We start from the raw sequence: 27,848 nt of genomic DNA, 5'->3' as shown, positions 1-27,848 counted from the left end.
CTGGACAAGTCAAAAGCAACAGCGACGACGGTAAGCAAAAGCATGATGGCTGACATATAATCTTCTGACGCACCTTATTCTAACTAGTCTCCTCTGCCCGCCTCTGCAATAAAACCACGCCAAAGGACTCGAGACGGTCTTGATGCCGTCCCGAGGGTTCCATCCCGCTCCTCTGCCATGGTGGGTTGAAGGAAACTGACGGCGGGTGCTTGTTGATCCGATGCTTTCTGGATAGGGTGGCGACACGATGAAAGAGGGTAAGCAGCTGCCCGATAGCTGTCATGAAATTTACTGACCGATTTTCGAAGTTCTCCATCGAGTTCTGGCACTACCACGATGTGATCGATGCAGCGACAGAGGTAGACTGCGACGGTGAGTTGCTACCGCTCATGGACGGACAGATGCCAACGTCTAGTTGACGCAGCGCAAAGAAGGCGTCGTCAAAGTGGATACGATGTGCGGAACTGCGGAGGATGCGAGGCGGTGGAGAGTGTTGACGCTGAGCGGGAGGGGTTGATGAGTATTGGGCGGGATTATTGATACAGGAGAGGCAGGCTACAGGGATTGGTGGCACGATGAGTAACGGTAAGCATCACAACGAGCTACTGACGCACCTTGGAAGTGCACCGCTGCTAACCCACTTCCACAGATGTCGAGTCGACGACGCGCGGACGCCAACGCTCGCTCGTCGCTGCGCAGAGAGGCAAATCGGGCCCTACACGACACGCCGGCTAAGTGAGGATGGGAGGAGAGAATGCATGGTGCAGGCGGCTGATCGGAGGGTGAACAAAGCAGGAACTGGGCGAGTCTACTGAGACACGATTGACGCGCCTAGCTGATTGCCTGCCAAACAGCGGGCCGTCACCGCCGACACCACACACATTGCAAACACTTCGGGTTGAATAGCTCGGACTCGAACGCGGACTCGAACGCGTACTTACTTGTACCGGTACGTACTCTTTATTACGACCGGCTAAATTTTTTGGTTTTGGCGTCATCGACATCTCGTTCTCGTTCTTGTTCGTCATCGATCTTTGACTTGATTTGCTCAGTGCTGATACTCTTCCTTTTCTTTGCTTTAGCTTTTTGCTTTGCGGTGTTCTTAGGAGCTTGATTACCACCGTCGGCACTACCACACACCACCACGCATCCATCGCAAAGGGCATTCTTCTACCACTACCGCACCCCGACAACACTAACGCACTACCACTACCGCACCCCCGACATCACACATCGCCTTTCCTTGACTTTGACATTGTAATCACATGACCATAAGCATAATACCAACGATATGCATTCACCGTCACCGCCGACACCATCACCAGCGACCCCCGCGCCTTCCACCACCCCCGCCCCGGCGCCCGCGTCTACCCTCCCGCGGAACGGTGTGCCACCGCAGACGATCGTGATTAAACTCGGTGAGTGTTTGTAGACGCGTTGATTCATCCCTCCTCCCTCCTTCTCGTCCCCCTCGCCCCCTCGTCCTCCTGCGCACACCCACTCATCCCCCTCCTCCTCCTCCTCACCACCACCACCCCCCATCCCCTCCTCCACCCTGTTCCATACATAACTCACCCCATCCATACTCACCCACCCCACCCCACAGGCACATCCTCAATAGTACACGAAACAACCCACCAACCCCTCCTCTCCAAACTCTCCGCCATCGTCGAAGTCGTCGTCGATCTGAAAAGGCACGGGCATCGCGTTGTGCTGGTTAGCTCGGGTGCGATTGGGGTGGGGATGAGGAGGATGAGGATGGAGAGGAGGCCGGGGAGTCTTGTTGGGAAACAGGTGGGTTTGCGTGTTTTTTTGGGGGGTTTTTTTGGGTTGGGTTCGCTGACTTGATTTTTTATTTTTTATTTTTATTACTTTACTTGTGGACTTGGACAGGCACTAGCGGCCATCGGCCAAGGCAGACTTATAGCGCTATGGGATAACCTGTTCAGCCAGCTCGAACAGCCTATTGCGCAGATTCTTTTGACGAGGGGGGATATTTCTGATGTGAGTTTTTTTTTTGGTTCTTGCTTTTGCTTTTGCTCCGTCTTTTTTTGGGGGGCTTGGGACTTGTGTGCGCGAGAGCGTTTTACGCGTCGTGTTTCATGTTATCCCTTTCTATTCCTATTTTCCAATTTTCCTATTTCCCTTTGTTATCGTTTTACGCATACTCACTCGCAATGTATACTTTTTACATCTAGCGCACGCGGTATTTGAACGCTGTGAACACGCTCAATGAGCTGTTGAGTATGGGCGTTGTGCCGATTGTGAATGAGAATGATACGGTTTCTGTTAGTGTGCGTATTGTCTTTTCCTCATCCTTTTTTTTTCTTTACACCAAGCTAACTCGTATCTCACACAAATGCGAATGCAAATCCACATCCAAACCAACAGGAAATCAAATTTGGGGACAACAATACCCTATCCGCTATAACCTCCTCCATGATCCACGCGGACTACCTCTTCCTGTTGACGGACGTGGACGGGCTGTATACGGCAAACCCGAGGAAGGAGCCCGGTGCGAGGATGATTGAGGTCGTTGAGAGTGTTGCTGGGATTAGGCGGGAGGGTGTGTGGGTTTTTTTTTATTTCATTTATTTTTTTAATTTTATTTTTTGAATGCAGTCAGTACGAATACGCTAGGGTCAAGTCTCGGTACGGGTGGTATGGAGACCAAGCTAATCGCAGCGGAAATAGCAACTGCAGCGGGAGTAACAACAGTAATCACAACAAGCCAAACCCCACAGAACGTATTCAAAATCATAGACCGCGTCCTCCCGCGTCCGCCACACACGCTCTTCCTCGCTTCGCCTACACCGCTGCGCGATTTGAAAGCGTGGACGAGAAATACGCTGAATCCGTCGGGGAGTGTGGTGGTTGATGGGGGTGCGTATGGGGTGTTGGCGAAGAGGGAGAGTGGGGGGCGGTTGTTGGCGGTTGGGGTGCTGGGTGTGGTTGGGGTGTTTGCGGCGGGGCAGGCTGTTAGGGTTGTTGTTTTGGCGGGGGGGAGGGGGGAAGAGGAGGGGGAGGGAGAGGAGAAGGAAATCTGCGAGAGTGATGTCATTGAAGTTGGCCGTGGACTCGCGAATTACAATTCTGCGCAGATTATGGCTGTTAAAGGGTTGAATAGGTTAGTCTCTGTGTGTTATGGGATGGATTGCTGATGTGTTTTTTTTGGATAGTGCGCTTCTGCCTCGCGTTTTGGGATATGCGGATTCGGAGTATGTCGTTGAGAATATTACGATTCGGTCGGGGGTTGGTGTTTGAGTTTGCAGTTGCAAGTTGTGCATTATAATGTTTGCGGAGCAGTGTAGAGCCAAATAAATGTGATTCTTGCGAAGTTGGAGTCTGATTTTGTCTTGATGACTCTCGCTTGTGTGTTTTTCTGGTGAGTTTTCGCTCGGTAAAATGTCGAGATCTATTAATAGCCCAAAAAAAGAGCGTAGTCCATGCATCGCAACACCTTCAATTTATCGTACTAGCAGAGGTTAGCCCCGCCCGAAGGCCAGAATGGGGCGTAACCGGTCTATCTACAGGGAAATCACTCACCGGGTCTCAGTCTCATATCTAGAAATTCAAGTCAGCACAAGGTGGAATCACTTACTCGCAAGTCGCGTCACGGGACAAACGTCCTTCTTGCCACACAACCACGACGACGGGTCGCAAACTTGAACGGCGGGACGGGATGGCGACACGTCATACGTGTTCTTCAAAGGTGCGTAACTTCATTCCACTGGGTTCACTGTAGGCCACCTCACCGAACGCCAATACGTCGTGTCAGAGGGTTCGAGGGCCATGGGTTGGGACAAGACATTTGGACGAGGATGGGAGTGGGTCCAGCTCGCACAACAACAATACGTTGCGTTGGAGCATACCCCTGGGTCAAAACTCCCCGGACGATGACATGTCGTGTTCGCCGGACGCCAATATGTTGTGTCAGAGCATAGCGGGGTGACTCGGGTGAGTCCTGCTCGCCGGGTGGCACCATGTTGGATGCACTGGGTCATAATTCCCCGGATAACGATGTGTCGTGTTCGCCGGACGCCATAGGGGGATGATTCGAGGGTGCTGGGTGAAGAGTAGGGTGTATCCAGTTCGGCGGACAGCAATACATCTCGCCGGACGACGATAGGTTGGGTGCGAGCATAGCACTGCCTCCAAAGAGGCTGCACGACGTTGGGGCATAGCTACTGGTTGCACATGAATTCAGGATGAGGGAGGAGGTGCGTCCAGCTCGCCGGACGGCGATACATGGCGTCGGGGCATAGATAGGCGCCTATAAAACTTCTGCATGAGAAATGGTGTCGTTCCTGCTCGCCGGAAGACGAGATATCGTGTTGGGACAAGCAAGGGGAGTGTCCTGCTCGCCGGACGGCGATACATGGCGTCGGGGCATATTTGGACAAGGAGTGGGGTGGTTCCTCCTTGCCGGAAGACGATATATTGTGTTGGGACAAGCAAGGGGAGGGTCCAGTTCTCCGGGCGGCGATATATAGCGTCGGGGCATAACTGGATAAGGAGTGGGGTAGATCCTGTTCGCCGGAAGACGATATATCTTGTTGGGGCATACATTTCGTTGCACAGAGTTGGGACAAGCAAGATGGAGGGTCCAGCTCGCCGGACGACGATACATAGCGTCAGGGCATAATTTGGTGGTGCACGAGTTTGGGACGAGGAGTTTAGCTCGGCGGACACATTTGGGCATGCTCGCGGGAAAGAAATGCATCGCATCGGAGCAATCTGGGTTACGAAAAACAGTTAGACGCGTGTCTAGCACTCTGAATAGCAAGACACTTACCCATACCACGGCCCTCTATTGTCAGATGCAAATATCAACGCGTAGCTTTGAGATGCAACTAATACAAAGTTAGTACATGTTCTCAACACTACACATAAAGTCTCATACCTCTTGGTTCCCGTGCATTCCTTCACGAGCATTCACCGGACGTCCAAATCTCCACTTTGATTCTGCTTCCATCGTTAGTACTATATACATCTTTGAAACATATAACACTTACATTGCGGATCACAGAGTATGCCTGAGAAACCGGACCATGGCATAGGAAGAACACAACACCAAGGAAGGTGCACGACGAGGAAGGTGCACGACGAGGAAGGTGCACGACGAGGAAGGTGCACGATGAGGATGGTGCACGATGAGGAGGGTGCATGACAAGGCGGGTGCACGACGAGGGAGGCAACGACGAGGATGGGTGCGCGTCGAAGAAAAACACGTCCAGCATTAGGGCATAATGCACGGCTGGGGTTCACAAAATTCCATTCCCTCTTTATACTCTTTTTTTCCAAGTTTTCAAGGTCACGTTGTATTTTTGCTGGCACATCACCTCATTCTGTAGCTTCATCAATTAGACTAGTCTTCGCTTCACTCCAACTTCGTTTACGAAGTGTAAAATTTATTTTATGGAATGCCATAACTTGACTCTTAGGAGTCCATGAATATGAGTGATTCCGCTTCCCTGTTTGCTATCCAACTTGAATTCTAAGGCAAAAGATCCTGCTACAAATGTCCGAAATCTGTCCACATCCACAAATTTATTATTACAATACTGGGTACAATCCCTGCTCAAGCACCGGAACAGCCGTCTTCCATCCTAGTAAACTCGTATCATTTTGCTAGACCCGGAGATCCACTTTCGTGTAGAAGCCCGTAGTTTTGTTGAACGTTGCTTCACAACATTACGTGCATTCACGTCCAAAATAACGTCCTGTACCGCTGGCACAACACGCGCATAATGCATATTCAGCATTCAGGTATCCTGAATGTGACGCAACGCGTCTCATCCACAATTCCAGCGGGGAAAAAGACCCTGAACGCCAGTATGACACGCTGAACCCCTAAACGCGAAACGGTTTAAAAAATAGCAAAGTCACCTGAACTCGACGCGACGCGTCGAACGCGTGTCAGGGCAGCTGAGCTGTTTAATCTAATGACGCACATTTTCGTAACAAGCAATAAGCGCCGCTGCTTCCTTTGAAACCCGCTTTTGGAATAGTCGCGCTAGCGCCCGATCTGCGTCATCATGATTCCTGATTCACGATCCTCGATTCAAGCCTAATTTTAAATCTGGGCTGAACAACAATCCAGGCCCACATTTACGTAAGTGTTTGCTGGAGAGCTTTCTACTGCGTTTGAAGGTCAGTTTCGTTGTAGCGATTGTATTTGAATCTGTTTTCATGGGAGTTAAATATAACTCTGACTCGCTTTACCTGTAAAAATGACACAATCTCAATATCTACTTGACAGAAATGGTTGGTGGGCATAGCGGTAAATCAGGCTGCATCCATATACTCGCTGACTATCTGTAGCATTGTATAGATTTGATATACCCGCTTCGATGCTCATTCATTACACTCTGCGGCCGAAAATCCGTCTCGGAAACGGATACTTAAATAACTCGTGCAGGGGTTCCTCAAGCCCCTGTTCCGTTCTTGAGCGCAAATTTCAAGTCTAACTGGAGTCTATGGCAGGTTTTTAGCCCAATGAGGCTAGCGCCTCGGCTGCTCGGAGCCATCGCAATGTTCAGCGACCAGTATCGAGACTCTGAAGTTTCGGAGGATTGAGCAAAACACAATGACGTGGCAGTCAAATTCACGGTAGTTTGACCTCTATAATGCATCTGTGAGTTGAATAGTGTACCATAGAGTGTGAATAGAAGACAATACGACAAAATGCACTTGTAACTAATAGAATAAATTGAAATCTCTTGTGAATTTTCAAGTACTCGTCCTAAAATTGACTTCACACAATTTCATCCGCAGAGCATAGATTACAACAAGCTCACAGGCAGGGTATGGTGTACCAGTACTGATATATTACCTAGAATAGTCCGAAATCACTCACAGGAAGCAATGACATTTGTTTGACATACAAACCAATGACATTCTCCTCCTCCCCCGATACGTCAATTTACGTTGTTTCAGTCGTTTCCATTCTATCTGGACCTTATTATAGATTAGCCTAGCACTCTTCGGCTCGCGAATAACGTTGTGACTCGGTGCTCCAGAGGCCAGAAGAACGGACTTGATTGGATACCGTACGGGAGTGTAATAACAACGTGGCATGCGTACCGCGGCCGTTTGCTGCATACTCGCCATTTGAGGCGGTTTGGCGGATGCGTATAGATGTAGTGATGCGTGGTTGAAGAGATGATGTGCCGTGGTGCAAGGAAAAGTCGGCAATTTGGAGTTGTTCACGTCGAGCCGTGAAATGGTGTAAATCGCGCATTCCCGCAGTTTGAGGAGGTTTAGGGGAATTTTTGAGAGCCGAGGGGTTAGAATAGTATGTAATGTTGTAGATGAGCAGCGAGATTTGAGTCCTGGGGTGTTGAGAAAAGTTGGACATTTGAAAAAGTGTTAAGCGCCCGAATAGACATCAGACTGAATTGCGTGAATTCAGCCATTCAAAAGGCATTACTCGAGTATCCCTGTATATCAGTTAATAGTACTATACACCACGCAACTCAAATCGTGAACCCCAAGTCAACAATCCCAAAAAATTCAACAAAATTTTCAACTCACGTACATACCAACATCCTCCCCCTCCCCCGATTCGCGAATACAGCCCATTTCCAACAACTCCCCTTCTTCCTGGTCTTTTCCGGCACTAGCGGGGACCTGCTCGGCTAGGCCAGGCTGCCGTCACCCAACCTAGAAGGTCGGAAATGAAAGCAACCACTGACAATTTTCAGCCAGAATGCACAAATCCACTATACGTACCGTACAATTCTGCGCGTTTTCCGTGTCTTCCTGGGATTTAGGGTGTTTTGGTACGTTACCTATGGTGTTATGCTGGTGTCTGGGCTCGGATCGAAGGTTGAAAAGTCGTAAGTTTTGTCTGGTTTCGTATTGCATGTGTGTTTATTGAGCCGAATGCCCTCATTGCTGGAATAACGGATTTACATGGGTTTTCAGTGTCGGGTAGCCCCTAAGGGATATTGTAAGTCCTATTGAGTATGTGAGTATGTCTTTGAGTCTTTCTGAGCTCGGAGTGTGATGAAAACATTCGTACTGGGTATCAACTCCAAATAAGCGCCGAGAACGTGCATGTCTACATACAGCGCAAATAACACCTTTTGCTCGAAACACACACCTCTAGAGAGCCAACAGGGGTAACGATACCTCTCAACTCTACCCCTCCAAACCATCCACCCCGCAGAACCATCGAAACATCTCACACAGTTTCCTCCCAACCAAATCTGCACCTCCTCTCCCAAATCCGCATTCCACCCCATTCCAACCGCTTTCCTTTTCCTTCGGTTCCGGAATTTCACCACCTCGGCTATCCATAACGTCAGATCGGAGGAAGACAGCGGCGTTCAATTAATCTGTCGCTGTGCAGAAGACAAGTTCTGCGGGTGTTGACTACAGAGCAAGTGTCCGCACTCCGGGAGAGCTAGAATGTGTGGTTTATGTGTTTATGTGTAGCGTACGTATGGGTGGTGGATTGAATGTACGTACTGGTTTCCCCGAGTCGTGAAGCATTTGAACATTGTGGAAGGTTGTTCGAGGGGATTTGGTGCTGAAGTCTCGTTATTGGTATTTCGGGTGAAATGGCGTACTTCATGAACCTAGTACTTGTGCAATGGGTTGTATGGTCCTGGTTTGAGTCTTGTTGTGTTGCAAATCTTTATTTTGTATTGAATTGGATATAATACTCTGTTGAGCGCAATGCATCCGTATCAGCTCAAACGAACGAAAGCATGAAACCCATACAACACAACCACCCAGTTTCTCAATTATCCCAAATGCAAACGGAGGAATCACATCGAATCTACAATCTCGACACACACGGACAATCGGACCACACTCGCGTAACCCGAATCCGAATCCGCACTAACAAGCGACACCCAAAAAAAAACAAAGATTCTGTATATTTCATTTTTGCGGACTACTTACGACATATCCACAGGCGTACTAGAACCCGACGCGGGTATATAAAGACCACGCACCTTGCTGGCATTCTTCATCCCCTCACCGCCTACTCTCCTCTGCCTCTTCAGCTCTCCTCTTCTTTTCTCTTTGGGCTTGGATGGCGCGTTCGGGCAGACGGTAAGCTCTGTGGCTGGTTCTCGATGGCGCTGATGTTGAGTACTCCACAGGCGTTGTTTGACGCGACGGTGAGTGATATCGACACGACGCCGAGGCGATTCTGGGTAGTTCAACACTGACGACGCACCTCTACAGAACGTCCTCCTAACCTGTCCCGCCCTGCCCGCAACGGTGAGTTGCACCCACCCAACGACGCGCTGCTACTCACTCCGCTTCTCGCTGCACAGACAAGGCGTGATTTTGTGAGTCAGCACTCCTATGATACGCACAACGCTGACGACGCACCTTGACAGGACGTCCTCTCGACCCATCCGCCATGACGACTGACAGCGTGTGGGGTTGATAGGAAGGTTTCTGGAAAGGTACAAGACGGTGTCGACACGATAAACGATGGTAAGTAACAGAAGAATAACTGACAAAGTATTTACTGACATACCTTGGAAGTGGATTCTCCGCCCGCCTCTGTCACCAAGTTGGATCCACCGGACTCCAAATCCGCTCCTAAGGTCTGTGCAATGGTGAGTGTTGAGGGCAACTGACGGTGCTTGCTGGTTAATCTGACGCTTGCTGGATAGGGTGAACGGCGACATGATAAACGAGGTAAGCAGCCGATGACTGTTGTACAATCTACTGACGCACCTTGGACGTAGATTCCCCTTGTGATTCTCTTCTGCCCGCCTCTGTAACGACCAAAAATGACGCCTGGTCCCTACCCAACAGCGAGGGGCACCCCTCGCCATTGATACAGAGATGGACAATACGCGGCCTTGATGCTTCCCGACTATTTCATCCCGCTCACGATCTCTCGGCCACGGCGATTGTTGATGGCGAATAACGGTGGATGCGGGTCGATGCGATATTTGTACCACGGTGAGTGTTGAAGGCAACTGACGGTGCTTGCTGGTTAATCTGAGGCTTGCTGGATAGGCTGAACGGCGACACGATAAACGAGGTAAGCAGCCGATGACTGTCATAAAATCTACCTGACGCACCTTGGACGTAGATTCCCCTTGTGATTCTCCTCTGCCCGCCTCTGTAACGACCAAAAACGACGCCTGGTCCCTACCCAACAGCAAGGGGCACCCCTCGCCATTGATACCGAGATGGACGATACAGACGGCCTTAATGCCTCCCGACTATTTCATCCCGCTCTCGATCTCTCGGCCGCCTCGATTGTTGTGGGTGAATAGCGATGGATGGTGGTTGATACGAGTATTGAGGGTGATTGATAATGAGTGCTGATGGTTAGAATACGCACTGGCCACGGTGAGCTTTGAGGTCGACTGACGGTGTGAGCTGGTTGATAAAATATTTGCTGGACAGGTCAAAGCAACAACGACGATGGTAAGCAGCAGTAGGATAACTGCCATACAACGTACTGACGCACCTTGGACGTGGATTCACCTGACAATTCTCCTCCGCCCGCCTTTGTAACAATGAAAAGGACGCCGTGGGCACACCCGACAGCGAGCTGTGCCTCTCGCCATCGATGCAGAGTGGACTGCGAGGGACGAAACACGGTCTTGATGCATCCTGACTGATCCACCTCGCTCTCGACGGGCCGCTGCGACTGTTGATGGCAAATAACGGTTGATACGAGTGTCGAGGGTGATTGGCGATGCGTGCTGGCTCTTACGGTACGCGTTGGACACGGTTAGTACTAGGGCAACTGACGGTGCGTGATGCTTGATCTGATACTTGCTGGACAGTTCAAAAGCAACAGCAACGACGGTAAGCAGAGTCATGATAACTGACATGTAATTTACTGACGCACCTTCTCCTAGCCAATCTCCTCTGCCCGCCTCTGCAATGAAACCACGCCAAAGGACTCGAGACGGTCTTGATGCCGTCCCGAGGGTTCCATCCCGCTCCTCTGCCATGGTGGGTTGAAGGAAACTGACGGCGGGTGCTTGTTGATCCGATGCTTTCTGGATAGGGTGGCGACACGATGAAAGAGGGTAAGCAGCTGCCCGATAACTGTCATGAAATTTACTGACCGAGTTTGGAAGCGCACCCTCCAGTTCTCCATTGAGTTCTGGCACGGGATTGATGCAATGATAGGGGTAGACTGTAATAGTAAGTTGCAACCGCTCATCGATGGACAGATGCTAACGTCTGAGGGCGTCGTCAAAGTGGATACGATGGGCGGAACTGCGGAGGATGCGAGGCGGTGGAGAGTGTTGACGCTGAGCGGGAGGGGTTGATGAGTATTGGGCGGGATTACTGATACAGGAGAGGCAGGCTACAGGGATCGGTGGTGCGATGAGTAATGGTAAGCATCACAACGAGCTACTGACGCACCTTGGAAGTGCACCGCTGCTAACCCACTTCCACAGATGTCGAGTCGACGACGCGCGGACGCCAACGCTCGCTCGTCGCTGCGCAGAGAGGCAAGTCGGGCCCTACACGACACGCCGGCTAAGTGAGGATGGGAGGAGAGAATGCATGGTGCAGGCGGCTGAGAGGAGGGTGAACAAAGCAGGAACTGGGCGAGTCTACTGAGACACGATTGACGCGCCTAGCTGATTGCCTGCCAAACAGCGGGCCGTCACCGCCGACACCAAACACATTGTCACCAAACACTTCGGGTTGAATAGCTCGGACTCGGACGCGGACTCGAACGCGTACTTACTTGTACCGGTACGTACTCTTTATTACGACCGGCTAAATTTTTTGGTTTCGGCGTCATCGACATCTCGTTCTCGTTCTTGTTCGTCATCGATCTTTGACTTGATTTGCTCAGTGCTGATACTCTTCCTTTTCTTTACTTTAGCTTTTTGCTTTGCGGTGTTCTTAGGAGCTTGATTACCACCGTCGGCACTACCACACACCACCACGCATCCATCGCAAAGGGCATTCTTCTACCACTACCGCACCCCGACAACACTAACGCACTGCCACTACCGCACCCCCGACATCACACATCGCCTTTCCTTGACTTTGACATTGTAATCACATGACCATAAGCATAATACCAACGATATGCATTCACCGTCACCGCCGACACCATCACCAGCGACCCCCGCGCCTTCCACCACCCCCGCCCCGGCGCCCGCGTCTACCCTCCCGCGGAACGGTGTGCCACCGCAGACGATCGTGATTAAACTCGGTGAGTGTTTGTAGACGCGTTGATTCATCCCTCCTCCCTCCTTCTCGTCCCCCTCGCCCCCTCGTCCTCCTGCGCACACCCACTCATCCCCCTCCTCCTCCTCACCACCACCTCCACCCCCCATCCCCTCCTCCACCCTGTTCCATACATAACTCACCCCATCCATACTCACCCACCCCACCAACAGGCACATCCTCAATAGTACACGAAACAACCCACCAACCCCTCCTCTCCAAACTATCCGCCATCGTCGAAGTCGTCGTCGATCTGAAAAGGCACGGGCATCGCGTTGTGCTGGTTAGCTCGGGTGCGATTGGGGTGGGGATGAGGAGGATGAGGATGGAGAGGAGGCCGGGGAGTCTTGTTGGGAAACAGGTGCGTTTGTGTGTTTTTTTTGTTCTGTCGAGTGACGCTCGTGCGTGTCTCGATTTATACGAGCTATGAACTGTGAACGCTGACGCTGATGCTTTCCCCTCCTTTTTTTATTACTTTACTCTTGGACTTGGACAGGCACTAGCAGCCATCGGCCAAGGCAGACTTATAGCGCTGTGGGATAACCTGTTCAGCCAGCTCGAACAGCCTATTGCGCAGATTCTTTTGACGAGGGGGGATATTTCTGATGTGAGTTTTTTTTGTCTTTGTTTTTGTTCTTTTTTTTTGCTGTTGTTCTTGCTTTTTGCTGTTGTTCGAGAAGGCGCGCGCGCTCTCGTTTTACGCGTCGTGTCGATGTATCTCTGTCTACCTGCCCATTCCTATTTTTCCTGTTTCCCAATCTCTCTTAACGTTCACCGATACTCACTCCAATTTATCTTTTTCACATCTAGCGAACGCGATATTTGAACGCTGTGAACACGCTCAATGAGCTGTTGAGTATGGGCGTGGTGCCGATTGTGAATGAGAATGATACAGTTTCTGTTAGTGTGCGTATATTCCTTGTCCTTTCTTTCTTTCTTTACACCAAGCTAACTCGTATGTCACACAAATGCGAATGCAAATCCATATCCAAACCAACAGGAAATCAAATTCGGAGACAACGACACACTCTCCGCTATAACCTCCTCCATGATCCACGCGGACTACCTCTTCCTATTGACGGACGTGGACGGGCTGTATACGGCGAACCCGAGGAAGGAGCCCGGTGCGAGGATGATTGAGGTCGTTGAGAGTGTTGCTGGGATTAGGCGGGAAGGTGAGTTGTGGTTTCTTTTTTTATTTCATTTATTTTTTTAAATTTTATTCTTTGGATGCAGTCAGTACGAATACGCTAGGATCAAGTCTCGGTACGGGTGGTATGGAGACCAAGCTAATCGCAGCGGAAATAGCAACTGCAGCGGGAGTAACAACAGTAATCACAACAAGCCAATCCCCACAAAACGTATTCAAAATCATAGACCGCGTCCTCCCGCGTCCGCCGCATACGCTGTTCCTCGCTTCGCCTACGCCGCTGCGCGATTTGAAAGCGTGGACGCGAAATACGCTGAATCCGTCGGGGAGCGTGGTGGTTGATGGGGGTGCGTATGAGGTGTTGGCGAAGAGGGAGAGTGGGGGGCGGTTGTTGGCTGTTGGGGTGCTGGGTGTGGTTGGGGTGTTTGCGGCGGGGCAGGCTGTTAGGGTTGTTGTTTTGGCGGGGGGGAGGGAGGAAGAGGAGGAGTTGAGTTCGAGGTTTGAGGAGGGGGAGGGAGAGGAGAAGCAGAGGGAGAAGGAAATCAGCGAGAGTGATGTAATTGAAGTTGGCCGTGGACTCGCGAATTACAATTCTGCGCAGATTATGGCTGTTAAAGGGTTGAATAGGTTAGTCTCTGTCATTGCGCATTGTGTTATGGGATGGATTGCTGATGTGTTTTTTTTGGATAGTGCGCTTCTGCCTCGCGTTTTGGGATATGCGGATTCGGAGTATGTCGTTGAGAATATTACGATTCGGTCGGGGGTTGGTGTTTGAGTTTGTAGTTTTGTGCAGTTCCAGTTCCAGTTTTGTGCATTGTTATGCTATTTTTTGTTAATGGATTGTGCTGGTGTATTGCTTGAATTGCGAATTCGATTATAATCAGATCGCTCAATGGAAGGGTGCGAACACCGATCGCCGACTATGTACGTGCGGTATGCACAATTTCTTACGTTCAGCCGACCATGGATCGTTACGTCTCCGACTGGGTCTCTTGCTTACACTCTGATTGATTGATTAATACCAATAGGCCCCCGTTACCTCTGCAGCCAATAGCAGCCCCGCCGTATTGGCTCGCGGGAGGGGAATGCAGTCACTGTGGCTGTGCGTAATGTTTGCGGAGCAGTGTAGAGCCAAATAAATGTGATTCTTGTGATAATTTTCGTTTTTCCATTTAGCCGATCGGATTTTTCCCCTCTTCTCCTCTTCTTCTCTCTGTACTTGCACCCACCCATTTGTTTCTTTTATTTCTTGATCTATGCAATAGTTTATATCCTCTCATCTTTTTTATTGTCGTCTATCAAAGTTGTCTCTGTCTGTTCTGCCATGTATCACAACAACTCTATCAGGATTCTTGCAGGTATGTTTTGTGTTGGGGTACAGCGAGACCAGCCCCTGATTCCACACACAGGGAATAGCCACCCCGAGCTCGCCCAAGCTGTGGCCGAGCGGTGAGCCCGTCTCCACGAGTCGCGCATCCCTCCATAACCCAACCCAACAGGCTCAACGTGCCCCTGGTCCCCGTCACCGTCAAAAAATTCTCCAACGGCGAAATCAACGTCAAAATCTCCGAGTCCGTGCGCGACGAAGACGTCTTCATCATCCAGTCCGGATGCGACGACGTCAACGACAACTTCATGGAACTCCTCATTCTGATCTCAGCGTGCAAGACGGCGTCGGCGAGGCGGATTACGGCTGTTATCCCTTGTTTCCCGTATGCAAGGATGGATAAGAAGGATAAGAGTCGGGCGCCGATTACGGCGAAGCTTGTGGCGAATATGCTGGTTGTGGCGGGGTGTGATCATGTTATTACAATGGATCTGCATGCGAGTCAGATTCAGGGGTTTTTTGATATTCCGGTGGATAATTTGTGGTCGGAGCCGTTGATGGTTGGGTATATCAAGAGGGAGATTGCGGGGTGGAGGGATGGGATTATTGTCAGTCCTGATGCGGGCGGTGCGAAACGGTGCGTGGGTTAGCGTGTGTTTATTGTTCTTGTTCTCCGCTCAATCCTTCGTTTCTTTTCCTTCCTTCGTTTCGAATCTTCGGAGCTTTCGAACTGACGTATCTTTGAACACCTCTATTTATATAGTGCGACTGCAATGGCTGACAAACTCGGCGTCGAATTCGCCATCATCCACCGAAAGCGAAACGGGAAATCGCTCTCTGCGCCGGAGCATATGGAGATTCTCGTTGGTGATGTGCAGGATAAGGTGTGCACATATTTCTGTTCAGTGCTGCTGTTTCTGTTATGCTGTGTTATGTTATGCGGGCGTTTTTCGCGTTTTTTTTGGTGATGACGATGGATGATGCTGATGATGATACTGATGATGATGATTTTATGATGATGGACAGGTAGCGATTCTGGTGGACGATATGATCGATACGGGCAACACGCTCACGATGGCTGTCAAAACGCTCCATGAAAAGGGCGCAAAGTCGATATATGCGTTGATTTCGCATGGTGCGTTTTTCTCCTATTCTCTCCTCTCCCTATTCTCTCCTATCCTATCCTCTGCTATCCTATCCCTATTCTATCCTCTGCTATCCGTTGTTCGCTTTTGTTTCTTTGTGTTGCTTGGAAGGCTGACGGTTTGGTTTCCTGCGTTTTTTTTGTTGCGTTGCGTTGCGTTGCCTTGTACTTTTTGCTCCTGAAGGGCTGCTCTCGGAGACGAATATGAGTATGATTGATGAGCTGCCTATTGATTTGTTGGTGGTATGTGAATTGATGTTATTTTTTTGTGGGTGGAAGCTAACGCGTTTTTTTTCCTCCCTCCCTCTTCCCTCCTGTCTCCTGCCTCCTCTCACTCTTACACCTCCCCCCTCTCCCCCATTTCACTTTGCCCACTTTTCTAAATTCAAAATGTTACAATACAAAGGTCACCAACACGATCCCGCAAAAGCAGCACCAGAACCTATGCAAAAAGCTGATCACAATCGACGTGAGCCCGACGATTGCGGAGAGTATTAGGAGGACGCATAATGGGGAGAGTATTAGTCTTCTCTTTGGGGAGTGGGCGGAGACGAGTGGGGCGAGTGTTGAGATTCTTTGAGGGGGTTGTAGGTTGAAGGGTTGAGTAGAAAAGAAAATAGGAGGGGGTGGAGGAGGGTTTGAGTAGATTGAAAATACGAGGAGGGGGGGAGGAGGGGGAGGGGGATATTGATAAGGTTGGATAAGGAAGGGTATGGGTATGGGTATGGACATTACACAATTTGGACAATTGGAAGCATCAACAACAAGAACAAGAACATTAACGTCAACAGCGTCAACATTAGCGTCAACAGCGTCAAAAACATTAACGTCAGCAGCGTCAACATTTAACATTAAATATCGAGTCTTTTTTTATTTCTATCTCAAAAAATTGTTCGTCGAATTTTTGTTTTGTGTTCATTTTTTTTTGTTTGTGTCTTTTGTCTTTGTGTCGTCATGTTTCTATCCTGTCCTCTTCTCTTCTCACCTCTTCTCGTGTCCCCTCTTCTCCTTCTTTTGTGGAGTTGTGGGAGGTGTATATTGGGTGTTTAGATCGATTAGAATTCTACCCTCCTTTTCTCTCCACTTTCCTCCTCTCGAACCTCGAACCCCTTCTCCCCGTTCCACTTTTGCAATGCGCGGTTATGTGGTTGTGATGGACTGTGGACTGTTAAAATTGTGGAATTGTGGATTCCTGAAAAGGGGAAGGGCGGAGGGGGAGGCCCGGGGGTGGGTATAGTGTATTTCTACGATTAAATAAAAGTTGAATAAAGTGGAATGGAATGGAATAAAACAAATTGGTTGGGGACTTCAACGATGTCGATGAGGCTTTGTGGGCGTATTCATCTACGGATAAGATAAGGGAGAGATTAAGGAATTGCCCTGAGATTTTCATTACCCAGTGCCATCACCCGTGAAAGCTTTTCAAGTTATGCATACTTCTCTAATTTCTCTAATACTAAAGTACTAAATACTGAATATTCGTTCAAGCTTTTCTAGTTTTCCCCCTTATCTCTCGCCTCAATTTACAGTCTCTGCCCCTCTCTCGACTCGGTGTAAGCCTGCAGGCTCACGACGCAGACAAAACGCACCAAAGCGCGAGACCCAGACCGGGCTCGCTAAGCAACAGTTGAGGAATTGAGGCCGAGAAAGTAAAAAGGGAAATAATCACCTTCGTTGCCTCATCTACTCGATACGCAACGAAGGTGAGAAATATTCTATTAATCTACGTAATGATACAAGATGTACTGATCTACTCGATACGCAACGAAGACCGCATTGCCCTCTCCGCCGTGTGCCGTCAGTGAGGCTGTCAGAAGAGACAGCCTTCCACTCGGAGTCTTATCGAATTTTTGAGTTGTCTCTTCGACTTACTGCCCGCTTGGGTTTCCGGGGATTTACACCCCGATGTCAGTAGAACAGTAACCCATGTATCAAATCACCGAGAAGAAGCGCTTTTACGCACTAGGTGTGGGACTTTAATCCAATCCTTTCACAGGTGGCTTCGGTGATGGGTGTGTGGTGAGCAGACCTGGCTTGTGCCTCTCCATGTTTGTTGTACCGTCCATGCGCCTGCCAGTGTGGCCTTTTTGCGATACCTTGGCTTGCACATTGTTATGTTCACTTTAAGGCGCTGGTTCAGCGTGTCGATGAACTTTTTTTTTTTTTTAACTTCCGTCACGCAGCCATTATGATACCATACAGTCGAATTGTTGGTGTGGTGTCTCTCCGCCATTGTGATTTGAATATAGCCTTGTCAGGGATCCCAGGAAGGTGGTGGCCATTCCTTTAGTATTCGTACTTTCGTTCTTCACCGTCGTGCATTGTAAAAGTTTGTTTTTTTCTGCTCTTGTGTGTCTATATGCTTTGGCTTGTGTCATTTCTGACAGTCTCGCACCAGTGAGCTTGAGACTGTTGTGAATTTCGAATTTCAGTTGGGACGTGGGGCGTGCATCAGCCAATGTGCCACTTGCTCGGCTTTGGCGGCTGCTTCTTCATAAGATGGGATGGGTGGTTTTGAAGCGTGTGCGTGATGAGGGTTCTTCCCTTTCGTACTGAGTACTGAGTTGTAACCCGGTTTGGGCGCCGCCATTGGATTCAGGGTCAGATTCAGATTCAATATGCAAAAACTTGATCAGGGCTTGTTCAGAATACGTATGAGGCGCTGTTTGATTTTGGATCAGACTCATGATTAGGCCTTAGAGCATCTTTTCTTTTTTCTTTCTTCTGCTTCACTTGCACTTGTTTTGCAGACTTTTGCAATGTGACGTTATGGTTTGCATCGGCTTACTCGGTCTTGTAGTCTTGAATGGGACACGAGAATCGACAGACAACCTTAAAGCGCGCTTTGCCGCTTGCCCAACGGCGGCTGCCAAGCACTGGCACTGGCACATTTGCCTTGCACTGTCATCATCATCATTATGCTTACTTGCCTTGGGTATCGTTACATCCAGGCTTTATGTGTATATGCGTGTCGCGCTCCCGCTGGTAGATGGCCCCAGGAGCCCCGAAAAAGCGGTCTGGCAGGTTGGTGAGTGCGGTACATTATGATCTTGCTTTAACCGAATGAGTTGACGGAATTTTTGTATCATGCGATATGATAGAGATATGACAATCATCTGCTGTTATCCGAGTCAGCGTCTGGATTTATTCATTCAATTGCGAGTATTGAGTGCTCAAAGTGTTCGTTCTGGGTGATCAAGCTCAGCTGGTACGTTCATGCTTATTTTTTTTGGTTCCTGATTTTACTCTTTGTTTAAGATAGCGTCATCGTTACAGTCTATCTACGTGAGGTTCTCGACAGCGCTGCAACTAAAATAAAAGTCAATGAACACAATGCGGTGGCTGCGGTCAAGATGCGATGGATGGTACTAGAAATTGTGGCTAGCGATGGCCTTTCATACCCAAACTTCTCAGAAATAAATTCATTTCGAAATCGACGCACACACGTATGCGCAAGGCGAGAGCAACGCAATGGTGCTTCATATACAAATTACAAGACGACATCGCGTTGTATTTCTCACTCTGACTCCGCACGGGCGCCTGTATCAGCATGGTACGAGTCTACTATCGCATATGTGTCTATTGAATTTAAATTAATCACCCATATACATATCTGACTATACATCCCGATATCAATGATCCATGGCCATGGTCCGTTGACTCAGTTTCGAGAGCGATGACACTGCACCAATGTGCTACGATATGTTTTGTGGCCTGCCCAGCGACCGACACTATCGGGAATCGGGGAAACGATATGTAAATCGTAAAAGTACGAGAGGGATGCAGAATCAGAATGCGGGTATTGGTAAGTGCCAATACAATAGCACTGTTATCTCTTATTGACAAAGATATTGGGATGGGAGAGAAGGGCTCTGTTGGCCGGTCCCGGTGCTTGATCATGAGTCTTGGGTCTTCAGGGTGTCCAAGGCTCCAAGCCTATAGAACGAGGCACAGACTCCGACTCTGACTCGAGTCAGCGACTCTGCGGAGAGTCCGAGCGGGAGAGTCACAACACGTACATCAAGAGTCGAAGGCTAGATTTCCGCTGACTTTCAATTGTCGTCTGGGCTCAGTGAACGCTGGAATATCTGGAACTTGAAGTATAGCCCTCTCTCGGATCCTCTGAGTCTGAGATCCGGGACGGCTCGAACGCTCTCTGGGGTCAAGTATCGCGCGCGCGCCGTTAACGCGCCTTTAGGTGACCTATGTCGGCGCTAAAAATAACACGCAATTTGTTTTTACGAATGAACCTCTTGGTATGCTCTTGGCTGATTGCTGTCTGGGTGCTTGTTGAGGACAGAGTCTAGAAGGGCACGCTCGGATTGGATGCGCTCCCCCGTTCTTGTTGGAAACTTACTCGAGACACGGATGTTATGGCATGGATCTGCGTGGATGGTGTGTAGAGCCGTAATGTTTTGCTGCCGATCCTGGCTGACTCTTCTATCAAGCCCTGATCGCTACCACTGGGGTATGTAGCTAGACCACAATGAGCGGTGAGCCGAATAAGCGAGCCTCCAGATTCTGTCTTTTTACAAAACGTATAAAGACATGAAGGTGGAGTGAGGATTTTTCCAAGTTTTTGACTCTCAAGTAACTCTCCATCCCCCCCCCTCTCCCCCTCCACGAACACACCAATCTAACATTACACCGAACGCGCGCGACAAATCATGATCTCACTTGCTGCCCTCACCACGCTCTGTCTGGCATTCTTGGGCACCCAGGCTTTACCTACTAACTCTACTCTTGAGCGACGTGCAGCGACTGTGTACACTAAATGCACCACACCCAATACTGTTGCAATAACTTTTGTACGTATTTTCTATGTAATTCCATTCGGTTGTCGCTGACGACGAAGACTCGTTTCACATCAGGATGACGGGCCGTATTCATACACGTAAACTGACATTCTTCTTCGTACCCGGAACTTGACCGTGTTCTGACGATAACATCATAGCTACGACATTGTGAACGCCCTCGACGCTGCGGGTGCCAAAGGCACTTTCTTCGTCAGTAAGTTGTTATGCTTTCATTTTGCCATCTCGGCATTAACTTCGCGCTTTGGTTGATCTACTTTAGATGGCAACAACTGTAAGCAATTGCAACGGGATACGGTTGGTCAGGGTTATTTATGATTTCCATGTGCTCGTGCAGGGGGCTGTATATACGATCAGGCTAATGTGGACCGTGTCAAATACGCATACAACCATGGACACCAGCTTGCCTCGCACACATGGGCGCACAAGGACCTGAACACGCTTACATGGGATCAAAGCGAGCCTTCAGTTTAGTTTCTGTCTTTTATGATTTAGCTCGACTAAGCTTTCCTTAGTCCACGACGAAATGTGGCGTGTTGAGCGTGAGTACCGATTGGAGTTTTCACTTTGAAATGTTCTTGAATTTTCTTAGAGGCCCTGGTCAGGATAACTGGCGCTTACCCAGCGTTCATGCGTCCTCGTGAGTATCCTGTTCTCGATTCGACACCGGTGACCGCTGATCTGGAAATAGCATATGGAAACTACAATAGTATGGTCCTCGATGCTTCCGGCATCCGTGGTCAAGGCGTTGTCATCTGGGACTTGGAGTGCGTTTCCTTTGCTTTCCCTTGACATCGCTGCCACATTGACGAAACACAAATACATCCAGCTCCGGAGACTCCACCGGTGCCTCTGTCCAATCTTCTAAGAACACCTACAGCAGCCGAATTAGCGCCCACCCAAGCACCATCTTGGCCCTCAATCACGAGACAATTGGTATTTTCATCTTTCTTCCTGTGAGATGCGGTGCTGAGTAAGCGCCCAAACTTGTTTTAGAAACCACGGCACACCAGGTGTTGCCATATGCCATCCAGCAGTTGAAGGCAGCTGGGTATAGGCTTGTAACTGTTGCAGAGTGCCTTGGAAAGCCTGCTTACCAGAGCGTTGTTGCACCTTCTCCTCGCGATGTTCGTGTTTCTTTGACTTGATTTAATTGTTTGAATTCTGACCTTGAAGCTTACTCGCAGTCTTCCTGGCACTGTTAATTTGACTGTTAGTTTGCAGCTATCTTGGACATTTCCGTTGAACTTTGGACTGAACTGTGGACAATCTAATCCTTGTTACCGGTTTATTAGTTTTTACTTTACTTCATGATCTTCCTATCACTTCTAATCATGAAATCCTGCTTCGTAATTGGACATTTTCATAATAACTAGCTTTTACAGTGTCACTCCTTTGCATTTCGTTCAATAGGTATTGTTGTAAGTATAATGCGCAGTGGTGGTAAAAGATGTAGATTCACGACGTAGCTACACGGTTGTACCTACAGTAACTACGGAACCTATAGTAGAATAATCTAGAAAAAATATGATAAGATAAACTACAAGAGGAAGATAACGACTTAGCGACCAAGTCGCTCGCCGACTATCATTCCAACACTCCCCCTTAGTCGGCCAAAACTCCCAACTGCAACGTGAAACCATCGTGTGCAACGCGAGGTAAAGCCTTTGTGAAAACGTCTGCCAAATTGTTTGAAGTGTTGATGTAAACCGTGTCGAGCGTCTTCTTCTCCACCAAGTCGCGTAGGAAATGAAATGCAATGTCAATGTGCTTCGTACGGGCATGGAATTCTGGATGATGCGCAATCGAAATGGCTGCCGTATTGTCGGTAAAGATGGTTGACGTTGATGGAATGTGGAAACCGAGCTCCGTGAAGAGTGAGCGGTGCCATAAGACTTGCTTCGCCGCATGCGTTGTGGAAACGTATTCGGCTTCAGCGGTTGAAAGTGCGACCGTATTCTGTTTCTTCGAGCTCCATGCCACAGCGCCGCCTGCTATCGTAACCACGTATCCGCTAGTTGATTTCCGATCGTAGTTTTCAGCCCAATCGGCGTCGCAATAAACATTGAGATTTACGTCCAAAACTTGCGAATCGCCGCCGTAAGTAAGTTTGTGATTGCGCGTGCCCTTCAGATAACGAAATATACGTTTGACAGCGGTCCAATGAGTCGATTTCGGCTTGCTGGTGAATTGCGCGAGTTTGTATACCGCAAACGCGATGTCTGGACGAGTTCCGAGTGCCAGATACATGAGCGAGCCGATGACCGTTGCATAACTGAATCCTAAACGCGAATTAACCTCCCCCTGACCGTCTCCATCCTCCCGAACACCTTCATCCTTATCCAATCGCACGTTCGGGTCCATAGGCGTCGAAACGGGGTTCGCGTCTTGTAAACCAAACTTCTCGAGGAGTTTGTCGATGTAGTGTGCTTGCGAGAGCGAAATGTAATGGTCCTTTTGCTCGAGCTTGAATCCTAGCATCATCGAGGGCTGACCCATCGATTTAACGTCGAATTTCGAGCCTAATTCTCGCTCCAGCTGGTCGTTGAGCGAGTCGTTTGTTGAGAAACTGATTATGTCGTCCACCCAGGTAACCAAAATCGTAAAATCGCCGTTTTCAGCTCGACGGATGTAGCAGCAGTAATCGCTCTTGAGTTTCGTAAAACCGAATGAAGTGAGAGCGTTATCGAGTTCATGGTTCCATACGTTTCCTGCCTGCTTGAGACCGTAAAGCGAACGAATGAGACGGCATGCCTGACCAGTGCCATCGTCATAACCGGGTGGTTGGACCATATATATCTCCTCCGAGATGTAACCATGCAAATATGCACCCTTTATATCGAATTGACGCATCTTGAGATTGTGTACGGCCGAATATGCGAGTAGCGAGCGTAGCGTGTCGAATCGCATGACTGGTGCGAATGTTCCGTCCTCGCTGTAGTCTGTACCAGGTCTCTGAGAGCATCCCTGAACGACTAGTCGGGCCTTGTACTTGATGACGTTCCCGTTTTCGTCCCGTTTCTTCGCGTAGACCCAACGGCATCCAACCAGTTTCCTTCCATCCGGAATCTTCATCATCTCCCAAGTACCCATCCGTAAAAGCGTCTCAATTTCTTCGTCCATAGCTGCCTTCCACGCAGCTGCCTCACAGCTTTCCAAAGCTTCTTCAAGTGTCCGAGGTACGTCCAATTCGCGCATGGCAAAGACACGTTCCGAATCGTCTAAAATCGCGCCCCACAGCTGTTCTTTGACAATGTTTGCTTGCTCCGTTGCTGTAGACTTTGCGCTCGAGGTCTCGGTCGATTTTGTAGCGATTTGTGGTGCGTTTAGAGTCGTTTGGGATCGTGTAGTCGGTAAACGAGCATTCGGGTTGTTTGCCTTCTTGTAATCAACAAAATTGTGTTCACGAGCTGATCGACGTATGCTGGGCTGTGGAATCGATGCTGTAGACGAAATAGGTTCGTTCTTGACGGTTTCTGGCTCGTTTTCGCTGGATTTAACGTCTGTCGATTCGTTACGCTCCCCCTCAGACGATAATCCAGGAATTTCGACGTTCTGCGGCGTTTCGTTTTCGTTAAACGATACGTTTCGCGATGACTTCACTGTGCGCGATTTGGGATCGTAATAACGCACAGACTTCGAGCCTTCGTTAAAACCAACGAATACCATCTTCTTCGACCGTGGCTTGAGCTTCGAAAGCCCCTTCGTCTCGTCTAACACCCATACATCGCATCCGAACTCCCGAAGGTGAGAAACATCCGGTTTCTTGTTGTGCCAGCCTTCATATGGTGTCTTGTCGTCGAGTGCTCGAGTAGGCGCGCGGTTGCGTAAATAATTCGCGTAATTGACCGCCTCGTCCCAGAGAAAGAGAGGTAAATTCTTCGCAATAATCATCGCACGTGCTAGCTCCAACAGCGTACGATTGTAGCGCTCTGCGACGCCGTTCTGAGATGGGGAATATGGCGCCGTCGTCTCGATTTCAATGCCTCTCTCCGCCGCCCACTTCTTAATCCGCTCGTTCACGAGTTCCTTGCCATTGTCCATGCGAATGTACCTCGGATACTGCCCAAACCTCCTCTTCACTCGCTCCCCATGATTCTCAATCGCCTTCGCCGCCTCCTTCTTGTCCTTCAAGAAAACCACGCCGTTGTATCGCTTCGCGTCGTCCATAAACGTAATGTAGTAATAAAATCCATTTACCGAGCGTGTTCCGATAGGACCCCATACGTCGCTCATGGTTCGCTCTCCAGGAACCGTGGATCGATTTTCTGCTTCTCCAGGGAAAGGTTTATGCGTCTGCTTCGCTTGGATGCACGCCTCGCACGATGGGGATGGAATAGACGTTTCGTCCACGGAAAGACCGACGACAAGATCGTTCCGGACGAGTTTCTGCAACGACGACACTGAGATATGGCCAAAACGACGATGCCATTGATCCCAGGTGAGTTTTGGCGAGACGTAGTTGACCTGTTCCCCTGAATTAAGCTGAGCGCGAGCGTGAAGAATATACATCTGACCGCGTTTCGACCCTTTTCCAATAACCTTATCCTTCGCATCCATCAAAAGAACCTTCCCATTCTTAAACGACGAGCTCCTCCCATCCCTCTCAAACCTTCCGAGCGACATCAAAGCATTTTCGGCTTCAGGGATGTGTAAAACGTCTTTCAAACGATGAGTAATCGTCTGCCCGTCGACATCGAAGTTGAGGATGACTGTTCCGCGGCCTGCAATGATAGCTGGACTCTTTCCGACACCACGAACGGAGGAATTAACGAGTGGCGTATACTCGATGAAGGCTTCACGGACGGGACAAACGTGACTGGTGGTTGCAGAATCGTAAAGCCAGTCGTAACGAGAGAAGTTTGACGTCGAGTACGTGTGGTACGCAACCTCATCGTTGAGCGTAGTGTTGACGTCCTCCCGAGCCTGATTCGTCCGCCCTCTATTCTTCGTCTTCCGCCCCCTCGGACCCTTTCCTTCACGACCTCCGCCCTTCGCCCAGCAATCCTTCGAAATGTGCCCCATCTTGTGGCAATTATAGCACTCCTTCCCGCCGCTGCCATCCCTCGAACCATTACCCTTTCCATCCGACGACCCTTGACCTCCACGAACTTGAAGCGTAGTCCCTCCGGCACCATCACCTCCACGCTCCTTCCGACGACGAGCTTCTTCAAGGAGAACACCAACGAGCTCTTGCGAAGTGAGCGTAGGACGATTCCCGCTCGAGCCCAAAAAGGATGACGCATAATTCTCCCAAGATTCCGGCAACGAGGTGAGCAAAATCATGACGAAATCTTCGTCCGATACAATGCTGCCCATGATGTGCAGCTCCTCCTGGAATTGACGTAGCTTTGCGATATGCTCTGCCATGTCGCATCCCTCCTCTGCGGTTGCCCGGAAAAGTGCTCGTCGTGTCGCCAAAACACCGAGTCGTCCCTTGGATTCCTTCACTGTGCACAACTGCGTCCACATCTCGCGCGCCGTGCGCGCTCCCAGGACGTGTACCATCTCCGCATCGCTTAACGCGAGTTCGATCCTGCATCGCGCTTTCGCATCTCCCTTATCCCACGCTGTCTGAGCTGCGATTTCTTCCGCCGTGGGTGCGTTCGGTTTCGCTGATCCTGGTCGAAGCGACGTGCCGTCCACGTATTTCTCCAGTCCGAGGTCCACCAGTACTGCTAGCATGCGCCGCTTCCACGGCATCCAATTGTGGGCCTTCAGTGTGTCGATGCGATATCCGCCGATGTTGACTTCCGCGGTTGTCGAGTCAGCCATTTGACGTCGAGTACAAGTTTAGATATAGATCGATAAGAATAGAACGAGTTTAGAACAAAGCGAGCTTTAGTTATGACCTCTCGGGGCCCATAACCTGTTGTAAGTATAATGCGCAGTGGTGGTAAAAGATGTAGATTCACGACGTAGCTACACGGTTGTACCTACAGTAACTACGGAACCTATAGTAGAATAATCTAGAAAAAATATGATAAGATAAACTACAAGAGGAAGATAACGACTTAGCGACCAAGTCGCTCGCCGACTATCATTCCAACAGGTATCCTTACATTTTACATTTTTGTAATCGATCGAAAGTAGGGTCTGTCGGGTACCAACATGCAACCATTGTTCAATCCCATCAAAATCTCCTTCATACTCTTGGAGGAGCGCGTGCGGCTTCCTTCTCGGACGCCAAAAGATGCTCGACGTTAGCGCCAAGTTTCATGCGCATTTCGAGTGTCAGCTGGGGCTTCGCAGAATAGCCAAGTCCTGCCAAAAGGAATTGAGTTATCTCTGTCCTATATGCTGACAAATGACGCACTTAGTGAGGGGTATTGGAGCGGTATCTCTTCGCTTCTCAAAGGCAAAGCAGTCAAATCAAGGGGGTAAGAGGGTCCAATCCATGCTACACGGGTGTCGTGGTCCCTAATTTTTCATTAGCCAATGTAATACTAATAATATTATATGAACTCAGCTGACTTTCGGTAGAAGAATAGGTCAAGTTAGTATCTAGATTCTAAGAGTGTAGAATAGAAAGTACCTGCTCTCTGGTCAATGGATGGACAAGAATACTGGAACGATAATTTGATATGGATATATTCTTCGGATTTAAAGATGAACTCGTACCTAAGATTACCTCGATTCATGCATAAATATGAAAAGACGGCTGAGAATGTTTCCTGAGGGACCCAGATCTCGTACGACCCTAATCATAAGTTAAGTTAAATATAATCATTTTAGAGAAAACATGAACCTTTCGGTTACATACCAACTGGATGAGGGCCAATAGGCGCCGTGTTCACTCGAAAGAGTGGTACCGCAACGAATGCACCGTCTCTGCGCAAACGGAGAACAGAGTCCCGAACAGTCAGACAATCAGGGAAAAAATCAGTCTTGTCCAAAACATCTTGTCAAAAATTTCTTTCTAGTAGTAAAAGCCAAGTGGATCACCGCTCATCTACATCCAGGCAGATAGCTGGAAAAAATAAAAGTGCAGGAAAAACTTCAAAAAAATTCGCCTTGATTCACTATAAATGAATCTCCCTCAAGGTTAACGTAGAGGTACCACACATTCATTTATTTCAAGTACAAATTTTTCGTCGATACTGGCTTTCAACAACTGTAATTTCATTTTTATATATTTGTTAGATATTACCACATAAGCACTGTTTGTTAATAGGTCAATCATGCTACCAACTGCTAAAATATCCTTTGGAGTAGATATCCTCA

At 49.1% G+C, this 27,848-nt stretch overlaps 8 protein-coding genes across 8 annotated transcripts; 4 read left to right on the top strand and 4 right to left on the bottom strand.

Annotated features, from left to right (window-relative positions):
• Nucleotides 1–1,291: 1,291 nt before the first annotated feature.
• Nucleotides 1,292–3,161, top strand: JR316_0003064 (putative glutamate 5-kinase; the record flags this gene model as incomplete). The annotated part of the gene is made up of 6 exons (XM_047888845.1): nt 1,292–1,418; nt 1,607–1,794; nt 1,894–2,004; nt 2,199–2,294; nt 2,392–2,566; nt 2,623–3,161. The coding sequence occupies 6 exons, from the start codon at nt 1,292–1,294 to the stop codon at nt 3,159–3,161; spliced, it is 1,236 nt and encodes a 411-aa protein (XP_047751219.1).
• A 3,815-nt stretch (nt 3,162–6,976) lies between these two features.
• Nucleotides 6,977–7,360, bottom strand: JR316_0003063 (uncharacterized protein; the record flags this gene model as incomplete). Its single annotated transcript, XM_047888844.1, has 1 exon — nt 6,977–7,360. The coding sequence occupies one exon, from the start codon at nt 7,358–7,360 to the stop codon at nt 6,977–6,979; it is 384 nt and encodes a 127-aa protein (XP_047751218.1).
• Nucleotides 7,361–9,266: 1,906 nt separating this feature from the next.
• JR316_0003062 (uncharacterized protein) lies at nt 9,267–9,656 on the bottom strand (the record flags this gene model as incomplete). Its single annotated transcript, XM_047888843.1, has 3 exons — nt 9,267–9,285; nt 9,352–9,478; nt 9,503–9,656. The coding sequence occupies 3 exons, from the start codon at nt 9,654–9,656 to the stop codon at nt 9,267–9,269; spliced, it is 300 nt and encodes a 99-aa protein (XP_047751217.1).
• A 546-nt stretch (nt 9,657–10,202) lies between these two features.
• JR316_0003061 (uncharacterized protein) lies at nt 10,203–10,946 on the bottom strand (the record flags this gene model as incomplete). The annotated part of the gene is made up of 4 exons (XM_047888842.1): nt 10,203–10,349; nt 10,454–10,636; nt 10,728–10,816; nt 10,841–10,946. The coding sequence occupies 4 exons, from the start codon at nt 10,944–10,946 to the stop codon at nt 10,203–10,205; spliced, it is 525 nt and encodes a 174-aa protein (XP_047751216.1).
• Nucleotides 10,947–12,048: 1,102 nt separating this feature from the next.
• JR316_0003060 (Ribose-phosphate pyrophosphokinase 2) lies at nt 12,049–16,028 on the top strand (the record flags this gene model as incomplete). Its single annotated transcript, XM_047888841.1, has 12 exons — nt 12,049–12,175; nt 12,363–12,550; nt 12,686–12,796; nt 13,190–13,364; nt 13,426–14,102; nt 14,368–14,441; nt 14,687–14,697; nt 14,749–14,788; nt 14,839–15,303; nt 15,430–15,550; nt 15,693–15,801; nt 16,009–16,028. 12 exons carry the CDS (start codon nt 12,049–12,051, stop codon nt 16,026–16,028), a joined length of 2,118 nt encoding a protein of 705 aa, XP_047751215.1.
• Nucleotides 16,029–20,477: 4,449 nt separating this feature from the next.
• Nucleotides 20,478–21,098, top strand: JR316_0003059 (putative peptidoglycan-N-acetylglucosamine deacetylase; the record flags this gene model as incomplete). Its single annotated transcript, XM_047888840.1, has 4 exons — nt 20,478–20,575; nt 20,765–20,820; nt 20,887–20,898; nt 20,962–21,098. The coding sequence occupies 4 exons, from the start codon at nt 20,478–20,480 to the stop codon at nt 21,096–21,098; spliced, it is 303 nt and encodes a 100-aa protein (XP_047751214.1).
• Nucleotides 21,099–21,150: 52 nt separating this feature from the next.
• On the top strand, nt 21,151–21,772 carry JR316_0003058 (uncharacterized protein; the record flags this gene model as incomplete). The annotated part of the gene is made up of 4 exons (XM_047888839.1): nt 21,151–21,166; nt 21,217–21,391; nt 21,454–21,560; nt 21,621–21,772. 4 exons carry the CDS (start codon nt 21,151–21,153, stop codon nt 21,770–21,772), a joined length of 450 nt encoding a protein of 149 aa, XP_047751213.1.
• Nucleotides 21,773–26,769: 4,997 nt separating this feature from the next.
• On the bottom strand, nt 26,770–27,750 carry JR316_0003057 (DOPA 4,5-dioxygenase; the record flags this gene model as incomplete). Its single annotated transcript, XM_047888838.1, has 8 exons — nt 26,770–26,888; nt 26,941–27,044; nt 27,090–27,097; nt 27,160–27,190; nt 27,246–27,324; nt 27,388–27,455; nt 27,570–27,594; nt 27,690–27,750. The coding sequence occupies 8 exons, from the start codon at nt 27,748–27,750 to the stop codon at nt 26,770–26,772; spliced, it is 495 nt and encodes a 164-aa protein (XP_047751212.1).
• Between the last annotated feature and the right edge of the window lie 98 nt (nt 27,751–27,848).

The sequence above is a fragment of the Psilocybe cubensis genome, chromosome 3, assembly GCF_017499595.1.
Source record: "Psilocybe cubensis strain MGC-MH-2018 chromosome 3, whole genome shotgun sequence".
NCBI classification, from domain to species: domain Eukaryota; kingdom Fungi; phylum Basidiomycota; class Agaricomycetes; order Agaricales; family Agrocybaceae; genus Psilocybe; species Psilocybe cubensis.
The sequence above is the reverse complement of the archived record's forward strand: the minus strand, read 5'-3'. Positions and strand labels throughout refer to the sequence as shown.